Source organism: Homalodisca vitripennis, chromosome 4, assembly GCF_021130785.1.
Source record: "Homalodisca vitripennis isolate AUS2020 chromosome 4, UT_GWSS_2.1, whole genome shotgun sequence".
NCBI classification, from domain to species: domain Eukaryota; kingdom Metazoa; phylum Arthropoda; class Insecta; order Hemiptera; family Cicadellidae; genus Homalodisca; species Homalodisca vitripennis.
Genome location: NC_060210.1, coordinates 44,836,704 through 44,850,027, shown reverse-complemented (window position 1 = coordinate 44,850,027; position 13,324 = coordinate 44,836,704). Strand labels below are relative to the sequence as shown.

At 35.7% G+C, this 13,324-nt stretch overlaps 1 protein-coding gene across 9 annotated transcripts in view; it reads right to left on the bottom strand.

Moving 5' to 3' along the window:
• The window catches only part of LOC124359254 (regulating synaptic membrane exocytosis protein 2), a 206,148-nt gene that overhangs the window by 166,351 nt on the left and 26,473 nt on the right, over positions 1-13,324 (bottom strand). For all 9 annotated transcript variants that reach the window (XM_046811843.1, XM_046811844.1, XM_046811846.1 and 6 more), the window contains exon 2: positions 8,474-8,678. In XM_046811843.1, coding sequence (XP_046667799.1) covers positions 8,474-8,678 — 205 coding nt within the window. The remainder of the gene's footprint in view (positions 1-8,473; positions 8,679-13,324) is intronic.

The window sequence follows — 13,324 nt, the reverse complement described above, 5'->3', positions numbered from 1 at the left end:
TACTGGGTGTATGATAGAAAAAATCACAAGCATCCATTAAATCACTTTGGGAAAGATTCTATTCTCTCTATCCAATTGCCCAATTCCACCTCTATATAAAATACCCGAGATTTCGTCATTAAACTGGACTACTGAGGGAAATATTTTCCTTTAACCTCGAAAATTGTAAAGTGCACAAGAGGCCGGGATTACAATCGATGGGGCTACAAAACCCTTATCCGATCCATCGAGATCTTCCCTATAGGCCGAGAAAGAATCAGCGGACCTCCTCAAGTGTTTTTTACATAGAATGGTGGGAATTGTGTTAAGGACCAGAGTCTCCGGATAGAAAGCGAGGATCTTCTTCATTTAGACCCATTCTTCTTATAGATGATCATTCTGTATCTACTCCAATGGATGATTATGCATGATCTGTCATCAAGATCACCTAGTCATCTGTCATCTAGTAGGAGGAATAAATACATAAAACAGGCCACTAAGGCGGCGCAGCATTAGTTTTATTCTGCAAACGTTTCTTGCATAAGTAGTATGAGGAACATGGCGGTGGATTACTTGTTAACAATAGAAGCAATTTTCCACATAGCTATGCAGATTATAATGTCATTCTTGTAACTTGCAAGTATAACACCACGGCCCATGAACTGGACTGGTCATGTTTAACGTTTGAACAGGATTGCTAATAAGGACAGATGGTTTGGGAACTTGAGGCCTGTTTTAACGTTCGCAATCGTGTTCCAATGACCAAGTTTGGGGTTAAGATGGCAGTGGTTAGCATACAGAGAATGTACTGTCTGATCATCAAAGGAGCTTTCCAAATCTTCCAAGCGCTGATTTTGTAGTGCTGTTTTAATCTTATCTTTTGAAATCGTAATTGATTCTGGCTTCTGGGTGCAGCAGACATTAAAATTAGCATAGTGATTCAGGGCGATGATCTTGCTTATAATCTTTCCCAAACCACTAGCCCAAACGTTTTCACTTAACAGATCCTAGGGAGACTCAGTTTTAAGGGAAGCAACCCACTCCCACCAGCTTGAATTGTTTACCATGATCACGTTACTAGTACTGCGGGTAGAATTGTGAAGGAGGCTAATGGTTGTGGGTGTTGCTGATTGTTTGTAGTAATGACTGATGGCAAATATCCGGAAAAATCATGTTACGTTCAGAAGGTGATTCTTTGGCAAACTTTGGAACAGTATCAAACATGACAGTACCTCGCCCACTTCAAAGAATGTTCGGGTGTGTAACCATCTGAGCTATACCGAGCAGAATATACACTAACCACACTAGAAAATGGAGACTTGTGCAAAGTTTACGGATCTGTATGCTTGTTCTACAGTCATGTAACGTAGGATAATATCTGATCTTCTCTCCATGAGCGACGAGGATATTGGTACTAATCATAGGGGGTGGATATCAGCAGGCGATATCTTAGTATTTGTTGCAGGGGTGAGGTAAATTTGTATAACAAACATCACATTATACAATTTAGACACTCGCAAGAACCAATAATCTCTCTTTGATTTGGGAATTACTTATTGATTACTACGCGGCTGTACAAGTCTTACGTACTACAACTCGTTTACGTTTACGTCTTAAAGTGCATTGGCGTTTAATACCGCCGTAACGTTCATTTTAAAGTTTCAAGTGTAGGCATATTTTTTTCGATTTTTTGGTTGATGAAGTGAACACCTGAAAAGACATGTCCTACCGTCCCGTGTTTTAATACTGATACTTATACCTGTCTTTATACTAGTTTCGTATGAGTGAATTTCACGTACAATTTAAACGTCGTTTCCAAAATATAGAATCTTCATACAAATAATAGTTGTAATCCTTTGAAAACTGGCCTGCGTGGTTCTCTCAGCTTCATGGTGTAGGTGATTCGAATCGATGGCTTTTTGATCATCCTTAAAAACTGATTGTTTGCAAATGCCCTCCTCAGTACCAAAACTAGGGTAAGGTAGGGATAAAAAGAGCCGTAATATTATCAGAATGTTTGATTATAATAATATTTGGCTATAGTCTTCAAAACAGAGATTTCCTAGGCTAATTTGGTGGAAATATAGTATACGGTATCTAAATATTCAATTTTAAAATTCGAGCTACATTTCTTAAGGTAAATTCCAAGGAATGAGTTTTTTATATCGTATCTAACAACATCAAGGCAGGACATTGTTTTTAACCTACCTAACACTTGTTGTAAGAACTTGTTTTATAATTTAAGCTATGAAAATGTTGGAAACAATGGCAAACAACAAAGTTTTCCATGATTAATTTTGAAATTTCCATTCAGAGATACGTAGACTTCCTTGCGTTAGTGATGATTTAATATTATTGACATAGAGCAGAAAAAGCATCGGTCTGATAATGGACCTTTCAAGGATCCTTTTTTAGCCCTAAATTGAAAACATGATTGGAATTTGGACACCTTGGGATTACGATTGAACCAAGTCACAAGAGAGACATGGCTCTAATAATATGAGACTCCAACTTGTCAAGAACAGGGACAAGGTCAATACAAAGCCTTAGATAAGTCGAAAAACACGCAAGTGGGATTCAGCTCTCCAACCCCTCTACAAACAAATAGTACGTACATTTGGCCTTTCTGGATCCGAGAATTGGTTAATTGAGAGCTGATTCATTTAAGTTTTTTCAAATATTTTGCTCAGAACTGGCAAAATCAAAACTGGTTGGTAGTTATTGCTCATCATTTTTTTAAATTTAAGTTACACTTGAAATAAAGATTTTTCTTCAATCCTAAAGAGTAGCAATGGATTCCTGAGAAGCCATATAGATTCCTTTATGGAATTACAAATTTTGGTAATGTAATTAAAAATTTTATTATGTGATTTAAGCATTTCTTGACAAGCCTTCCTGACATTGAATTGAGATCTTTATAATTTTTGACATCTGAAAAAAACATCCATATAGTGTTGTTTAGAGATAATCTGTACCTCTGAAGAGAGAAAATCACATATGTGTCATAGACAACAATGATATTGTGAACAACGGCAAGACGAAACTATGAAACTTGCGCTTTGACTGTCCTGTGGTATCTCAGGATTGTTTCTCCATCATTGGTATTTTGGACAAGCACGACTTCATGATATACTCGTATGTGTTCCTCAGGGATACCTTATTATCAGATGTTTTGGCGGTTTTTAGGACTCCTGAACAACAGAGGTTTTATTTTGTACTTGTGGGGTGCGCAATAAGCCCTTGAAGCTCAAGTCCTTGGCAATAGACCATTCTCTTGAAGAATAAGGATGCTCTTCTCCCCAAGAGTGCTGAATTAACAAGATATTTTTCATCTAAAATGGTAAATAATTTTTAATTATGCTTCTTTAAATCTCACACTGTGAATTCATCGTCCTGAATATTACAATGTAGGAGCACGCTACACTACATAACAGGCTTCGCTGAAGTTGCATGCAACATTTCATTGTAGAGAGTCAGACAGAAATGGAGTTGTACAGTTCCCAGAAGAGAAAAAGGCGACTGTGAGGCTTGAATGATGCCCAATAAAATCCCATAGATAGACCTTCATACAAATTATTGTTGTCGATGTAGAAATGGAGTTTTGTGCACAATACAAACTTAAAATCTACACATGAAATCGTTCTCGACATATACTGCGGATAGTTAGGCTACGTGGAGGCTCAGCTAAATTCCATAAAGGGACTTGTCTATCATCAAACATGATGTTTAACTAAGTAGAAATTACGTTACATGCAACATTGCATGTCCATAGCTTAATTCATTGTTGAAACATACAACGGAAAACATACATACAGGCATATTAACACACAGAAGATGACTTTTGCCAAAAGTCTAAGTAAAAGCTCATAAAATATAAAAATTTTCAAGTTTACAGGTTTACTTAATTCACAAGATATCGCCTTGGCTTGCAAAACTTTGGTAACACTAAACAAAATCCCATAAAAGGACATGCACCCTCATCGAACTTTATATTTTCTCTATACAAACAAACTGATACAAAATAGTATCGAAGTATTTTGGGTAAGGCAATTTTATGTAACGATTGTCTTACTAACCAATCCATCAAACGTGACATGTTAAATGTCATGAGTCTGTTTGACAATGTTTTTACTTAATGATTTTCTCATTGCCATCATGGTCACCCATAATAATTCATTATACACATGTTCGATCGTGCTCAGCCAAATCCCAAGGACTATCATAAAATTCAATATTCCTCATCTCGTAGAAGTCAAGCGGTCAGTTCTTTCTCAATATATCGTGCGGACAGACAGACAAAAATCAAATATGTTCAGGCCCTAGAGTGGTAGACTTTGCTGACGCTCAAAGAATGACCACTCAACCACTGAATCACTAAATTTACGTCTGAAGATACGAAATGGTTTATTCACTGACCAATGGTTTCTAGTGCACTGTACGAAATTCATACAAGGTAAAACTGAAACATGATTCACCATTTTCAGTCCTACAGCTGTGAAAATTGAATAATCGTTAGTTATCGTGAGTTAGTTTTGAGTTTCTCATGGAAAGTCCAAAACAACGGAGAGTGGGCACTCAGGGGCTGACTGAGTTAGGGTAGTTTAGACTGGCCATTGGAGGGTAAATGAGTTAGCCTCTGTCGAGTGCGTCTCTGTGACAGAGTGCGTTACGTCGACAAGCAAGTTAAAGTGATCATTTTATGGACACTTATTTTTGTGACGAAATATCTAGTTACATAATCGAGTAAAATAAGCAATTCTTGTTGATGGAGAATATACAGTAGTGTTTCTCTGAGCATACACATTTAATGTATATGATTCGACTTGAAACTTTTTATGATTTATGAAATATTAAATAATATTATATTATGATAGGCGTTTTAGAAAGTGGAACGTGTGAAGGAACGCTCAGGAACAGTTTTGCTCTGCAGATTCAGAACTTCATTCCTCTGGATTTTTTGTTGCAATGTTTGTCGTATGGTAATAGACTACTAATTCAATATTTATTATTATTATTTGACATTTTATCTATTGTAAGGCATATCTCGCCATAGACGGAAGTATTTCCCTTTTCGAGGACTCTTATTTTCGGTGTTTATTTTCAACGAAGTGGGATGATTATGGTGAATAGATTTAACACAATGATCATAGCTGAAGTAAGGGCAAGTCGGTAATCTTGTAATGACTTCTTTGTAATTCTGCAATACTTTACAGTCTTTAGTAGGCCGCGACTTGAACATTTCGTAAGTTGAGGTCACTATTGAATTTTGGCTCATCAAGATGTTGCATCTCTGTAATAAAAACCATTACAAATCTATTTTAGTTCTCCTAATAAATTATCATAATTGATTTATACACCACTGACGGTTCGTACATTCCTTTTTTATGTATAGGCTATTTTATTATAATGAGATTTATATCTGGTCTTTTATAATGATCTCAAAGAACTTCAATTGTTTAAATGCAGTATATGGATGTTCTAAAAATATATTAAATTTCTCGATTAAAAATTAATACTCTACTAATAATTACAGTAGAAATATTTAACAGTTGTTCTATCCAAACTATTATTTGACTAGTGTGCTTGTCTGAGTAAAGATAGTGTTCTAAATCCATAGTCAATGAAATACTATTAAATTTCCGGTTATCCCAGTTTTGATCAAACCCAGCAGGGTTTGATCAAAACTGTATAAATATAATATAATACATATAATATAATACAGTATAAACTTCTGCCTGGTTTATACCTTCCAGTTGAACCTACCACTGGGCACAGCAAAAACCTATGTGTTACTTATATCTGGGCAACCTTATGGATGTCCAGGAGCGGCATATCACTAACCGCAAATGTCGAGATTCTGGAGTGTAAGGACAGTTCGATAGGTCAAGTCTACTGCGGGAGATGACTGTTGGAGTTTGGTGGGGTTCGTTTCCTAACTATCAGAGGTTCATGCTAGCCTCAACAAGGGTGTGCAACCCCCTGTCTGATTTGACTGGAGAGGCTGGTTCAGAATTGGTACCCCCTTCTTCCATGGGGACATGACTTTGAGATTAGTGCCCTAATTCTTCCTCATAGATCTCGATAGGAAACGGTCCCTACTCTAACCTTACCCATCCTACACATCCAGTCACTCCGGAAGGAGCGCAAAGGTTCTTATAGGACTAAGTCCAATTTATAAGCTTCTTGCCCTAAGAGAACAAAAAAAAATGTTTTTATCAGAACTCCCATAAAACTTAACAATCAAACCACTGCTCTTTAATAGTTAATGTGATCTTTTCTGGTATAATTTTTACGGACAGGCTTAAATTGGCATCATTTTTATAAAAACCCTCTCTAATTAAGAAAAGAGCCGAATCTAATCTATTGTTCTAGTGTCCAGAATCTTGCTTTAATCCATACAGCTCTTTATTGCTTACAAATATATCCAGTTTCATAATCATAGCCTTATATACATGGTTGTATGTAAATTTATTTCTCTAATTTCCTTTAAAGAATTGGACGGAAACTCAAATTAGGAAAGGATTGTTTTTATATTGTGAAATAATTAGTATAGCTCTAATTTACCAATATTTGTAAGTTGCAGCATTTTCCTCTATTTTTTCAATTTATGAATCTTTTAATACTATACAAACTAATCTTATTTTTACTTTATAGTGCCACTTCCAAAGAATCGAAAATTTTGATCATACGGTATTTGTAGGCTACGTCTGATTTTCTTCCAACAATGACATGTTTCCTCTTTCCACTGCTTCATGAAATTTATAGTTTTATTATTTTCGCGTTAAGTTATATTTTGAATGACAGATATTATAATATTCCGAAAAAGTTTTACAGATTTTTACATTTTACATTTTTGTTACCTATCATTACCTGTTTCATCCTTTTTTACACCCATCTTCTCTACGTTATCAAAATTTGTTTCGCCACTCTTAATGGTTTCTTTATCAATCACCTCATCAACAGCGTGTTTTTATTTCAAGCAACATTTTCATTTTCATAGATAGGGCTCGTTGTAAATATTTCTAAATTTCCATCAGATAGGGGAATTGTGTTTACATAACATACAGAAATTTTATTAATCTAGTATCCTCTTTATGGCAGACACCCTCAATGTCACAATAGATTACTTCAAAAGCCATATGTCTTCATACTACCTTTTTTGCTTTGGAATTGATCATAAACTGACATCAAAATATCATGGGATGACATCTATACACTTTATTATAAGATTAATGGAGATAAAACAAAAACTTAACGTGTGGTAATAATAAACGTAAAGCTGATAGATATTTCATTCTAAACTACAATACGAGATATTTACTCCACTGGAGCTGTATTGTGCCCCAAACTCTCTCTTATTTCAGTATTGTATTATTTTCTTAGATAGTTTTTAAAATAAAATAAATTGTGTGTTACGATTTGTGAGCTTACTTTATTAAAATAAAATAAAAAAATATCCCAGAAAGAGTTTTAGATTTTCAACTTTCTTGGAAAAAGGTGCATGCTATACTATTTTAGTGATTTTTATAATTTTTTAAGCGTATTTAACCATTACTGTACAAGTAAAAGACATACTCGAACCCGAATTCGAAATCGGATTCATCGGATGGTAGGCTGAGACCAAGGACGTAGGCAGCAAGGAGGTCCAAGGGGTCCGGATCCCCCAAATATTCAAATTATTCAATCACTCTTTTAGTAAACGATTATTACTATTTAAATAATTTAGTGTTAATGACATGCACTGCTGAAAGATCGTTCTAAACAAAGAAACGGAACAAGAACTTTTTAAGAACCAAACTGGGGCCGTACTCTCTGTCCATTACGGGAAAATGTCAGTTGTCTGGACCCCCCCCCCAAAAAAAAACTTCCTGGCCACGTTCTTGGCCGTGTGTTCTACGTATTCTAAATCACCGTAGGCCAAAAACAGGTTTATGTAAGTCTCACTGTTACATTACTCATACTCGTGTTTCTTGTCGATTTCTTCAAATGTCAAGTACGGTTTATAATAGACCTTATTGATGTCACACATTGAAAACAAACTATAGTTCGGAAAATGAGAAAATATAGTTGGCTATGTTGTATGGACATTGTATTACAAAAAATAAATTTTAATACAGTCCTACTCTTCGCATCAGGCTAATCAACTGGAAACGAAATGAAGATCACAAGCCAGGTATGGACAAAGGTTATAACACGAGCTTAACTGCTTGTTCTTACGCATGATCCTACCGATATGGGTGAGAGAGAAAGATTGAAACGTTTTTTAGTATGACTAGCAGTTGAGTAAAGGAGTTTCTAGACAATGGAAACCTAGAAAGGCTCGACATTCCAGTTTATTTTCTTAATATCGACTTAAAAATTATCATTTAACGTAAACAAACCAAGAAACTAAAACATTATCAAACAAATTTATCCTATTTATAAAGTCTTTATAGGACTCTACCATTTTTTGGCTGATCGTTAGCCACAAAATTGTATGTAACAGAAGACCTACCTTGTTGGAGCGCAGTGTGACCTTTCCTCCACAGCGCGCGCAGCAGCGGATGTTGCAGTAGTTGCACATGTGACCGACGCCATCCGCGAACTTGGTCTTGAGGCAGATGTGACACGTTGCGTCCAGTTCGACCCCAGCCTTCTTCTGTTGTTCTGAACGCTGGCGTATCGTCTCTTCCAGGACTTCCACTTCGTCCTGCTTCCGCCTGCAACAATTACCTCAGTTACTGACTCTTCCATTATTACAATGTACAATGTCCATCAGTACACTTTTTTACACAATAAAACAAAAATACGCAATTTGATTCTCTACGAAATCCATTCTCGTTCTTCAGTTTAATTGAAATCATCTGCTTAATTAACTACTAGAATAACAGTAGACCGTCTATCGTAGTCTCGTACTATGTGAAGATAAGTTATTAATCTTATCTTCACATATGGCATTTGCCCTTTTTGAACCTACACTAAGTAGCCCTCGCATGTTTTGGCTGGAAGAAGCTTAACAGAGCTAGCCTATCCTTCTTCCAAGGTGACAAAACTGAGATATAGAGCACCTTCATGCATTCCTCTTTATGTGGGTGTAACATGAGACCTCGAAATGAAGCGGCCCTTGCCCCAACTGTACTCATCCTGAATAAAGGATGCAGTGCAAAGGTCTTCTCAGGATTAGGCGCAATGAGAAGATTCGTTAGCTTCTTTTCCTGTGCAGAGTAGAATAATATTTAAATATTCCCGTACTGGAACACCCATCATTTGCCAATACTAAAACGCTAATGGACGTTTGAATAAACATTTTAAATGACACTTTGCCATTCTGCAGAACACACAATGTCTATTAGTTTTATCCTATTTTTATTATCAATTAACACTTGTTTTAGTATAACAACATTTGAGAGTCTGTTTCACTATCTTCGTAATAGTTTTACATTTTGTGCCGACAGTGATGTTCATAACTATTACTTTAAAATATCAAAATGTGTCTAATACGAGTACAACAGTTTCCATTGTTATTAGTTATACACAAGTCGAGTTATGCTCTCTTCATTAATTGTTAAATTTTAAAATAAGATTATGGTGCAGGTTGATAAAACATGGCGCTGATCTCACTAAAGCCAAACTTGTGTTATCAACAAGGACCTTGACCTAAAATTCAACACCAATCGAAAATTATTGTGTAAGAGCGAACCATCGCAAGCAATAGAAACTGAGCTTCACTGTGCAGCAACCGTGTCATAAACAAGCAAAATCGTACATGATGGCATGAGTGGGAGAAGGAAGTATCTATGCTATTGCTATTGCTTTTTATCAATATAGCAACGGAAATTATCAATGTTTGTAACATTTAATCGTGTCTTTAAAGCCTAATAATCTGTCTATTTGCATTTCTTTTACACTACATGTGTATTCATCTAAGCGAGAATTGAAGCATTATATGTACTCCTTATTATTGAACCACGGAGATGGTGCAATCGAGTTTGGATTTGGAAACGGTTTGAACGAGCTAGTAAACTGGATAATGAGCTAACATAAGCTATTGACGAAGAAAAATGATTATATACGATATATAGCTCACCCGTTCTCGAGATGTTGTGTGGTTAGGCAGACAGAATAGAAGTTTAGCTCACACCCTGAGTGATATACTTCGCTAATGCTCGGTCAAACATAGTTTTGAATCTGTATTGCTGAGAGAAATAAATGCTATATGATTTGATATAGATCAAACGTATATGAACACTTATGAACTTATGAACAATATTTGTGCCCTATGTTCAACAACATTTAGTTCTAAAACCTAACCATTAAGTATAGATATAAAAACTATAAAATTCTTACCAACCTTTATGTTATCCTGATTGGTATATAAAATAAATCTTGTAATTTGTACTTTCTCTAACAAAATGGAAAGAGCACTAAGTTGCATTGTTGTTTTGCCAAAAGACAATTCTTAACGTGCTTATGCCTAGACTATATTTGAACTATTTAAACATTTATAGTTTATATTTTATTTGTGCTTTTTCAGCGAGTACCTGCATAACTAATACTTGCAAAAAACAAAGGCAACTGGATTTCAAGACATATAGCGACAGTTTACACTTGGGACAGCTGTGGAACTGTTTTTTATTACACCTAACGATAAGAAATCGATAGGGGTTGGAACATGGCTTGCACTGATAAGACTAATGTATTGTAAAGTGACTGTCGATAGGAGCTATCTTATCTGCAGAAATTGTTGTAAATTAAACGAATCTGAATCCGGACTAAACATTAATCTACTATGATCATATTTCTCGAATCTGGGTGAATATATCCTGTAAACGATGTGTAACAAAAATGGATTGAAATCAAAATTGCTGTGTAATTTAGAAGATTGTAATAATTATGTGATGAGTTGATTAATCAAACAAACACCTTTAGGTAATAGACATAAGTTTGGCGAAGACAGTTGTATCACGTACACAGGATAAAAATAAATATTTATGTAAAATAAATTTAATTTTAAAATATGATGACTGTAAACAAATAATGAATTAGGGTAGGATTTGTAATTTTATATGCATGTTGGATTTCTTGGCAAAATGTTTTGATTTTACTTGCAAGAGTAAATGTTAAGAAGGCACCTTGTTAATAGTAGATACTATTTCGTATGGACTATTGTAAGAAGGTTTTATTGGCTGGAAGTTCTCAGAAAGCATCCATAGAGTGAGTGCTACTAGCTCACCGTGAGTTCCAAGAGGTTGGGAATTTTAAACATCTGCCAGATGCCTACAGCTTCCTCATTTCGGGATATCCCAAATACATGATTGTTTTTCCATAGCTCTATAAAGAATGGAAGCTCCTATGCACTGGGAGCTTCCTGAGACGTAGGCATCCTTTAGCGCTAAAGATTGGTAATGTCAAGAGGCTATGAGCACCATGGGCCGAAAACGAATAGTAATAGAGATTAGAAGAATTATACAGTCAAGAAAGTTTTAAATTTTTTAATCTTCCATTTAGGAAGGGCTTCCAGAGACCAGAAGCTTCTAGATCTAAAGAAATCCGGAAATCTAAGCACAATTAAAAGCTTGAAGTCGTGGAGGCCAAGGACATCCAAATAACGGGAGTATCCAGAAGCCGATCCCAGAGATCGCGTTCTCTATAAAATCTGGAAGCTTCGACGATAAAAGCTTCTATACGGGAAGCTCCTAAGAGTTTTGGAATCTACTTAAAGCTATGAATTATAGATCGGGGATTCCCTGAGGTCATGATACAGTATTGAGTAAAAGAAACTACAGCATTGCAACTCCCAAAAGTTGGAAAGTATCTAAGATTAACAGAATTCCCGTATTTCCGGAGCTTTAGAAGCTAGAAATCTTCACAGGTAGGAAGCTAGAGGGCGAAGAAGCCTAAATGTTCGATAAAAGCAGACACAGATTTAGAAGCCATTTTTCTATGAAGTAACAATCAATGTATCTAACAGACCAGGTGCTTCGAGACGTAAGCGATCGTTGAGGCTGAAATCTTTTAAAGCCAATGAGGAGCAGTATATTGACGATCCCAGAAACCAACAGGTAAATATAAGCAATTGGTTTATAGAGATTTGGAAATTACTTATATGACTATGACATAAATTAATATTAGTTTTGTGGCTGGTGAATTACAAGATCTTGTTAATACTTATATTTTTGACTCAAGTTGAATACAGGGTGATTCATGAAGTTCTCCCCCCACTTCTACAGCACATTGTACTAGTTAAAATAATGAAAAAAATTTATATAAACATAGGTCCGAAAACGCTTCGTTAGCGAGTTACTAGCGAAAGATTTCGCCTGAATTCCTGGGTAAAGAGTAAAATAAAGCCATACTGAACTTTTGGAAAGGTTAATTAAGAAATATCGTGGATAGCTAATAAATAGGTTTCAGAACTGTACCTGTAGTAGTTTTTGAGGGATTCAGGGTTAAATGCAAAAAAAAATGGGGCAAAACAATGTTTTTTTAAGTTTGTGTACAATAACTTTGTTAAATTGGTAATAAATACATAAAATCAACAAACATTAATTGTAATTCTGAGAAAAATTGTTAATAATCAAAGTCTAAAATAAAACAGAAAATAAGTACCAAAAAATCGATTTTATTCAGTATACATTACTAGTTTTTAAGCAAAATTAATCAGGTTGGGCCAACCGTACCACCTTTTTATAATAGATTTTGAAAATGAGGCCATACATTTTGCCTGTATCTGCACAGCCGAATCCATAATACGGGCCAATTAATTCATCACGAGAATTCACTTTTGTCTTGTATACAATGTCTTTCATCCATCCCCAGATGCAATAATCCAATGGAGATAGATCTGGTGATCTTGGTGGCCAAGGGTGAGGCCCTCCACGACAATCCAGTGTCCAGGAAATTGATGATTTAAGTAAGCAGAAACGGCACGTGAAAAGTGGGGAGGTGCTCCGTCATGCTGGAAGTACAAATTTTGTCTGAGATGTAAAGGAACATTCTCTAACAGCTGCGGCAACTCTTCTTGAAGGAAATGCAAATAGAACTCAGCATTTAGGCGTCCAGGTAATATGAAAGGTCCAATCAGCCCATTGTGCAAAAGGCCACACCAGACATTGACGCTAAATCGGTGTTGAAAGTTCTGTTCCACTACCTCATGTGGATTTTCTTCTGCCCATGAGTGTTCATTGTGCAAGTTATTGACACCATCCCAAGTGAATTGTGCCTCATCCGTAAATAAAATACGCTTGTAGAGTTGATTATTAATATTAAAAAAGTTGCAAAACTCCAAGCGAAGCGGACCATCCCCTAGCTGTAGATGTTGAACATTTTGTTTATGAAACGGATAAAATTTGTTTCGATTAAGCGA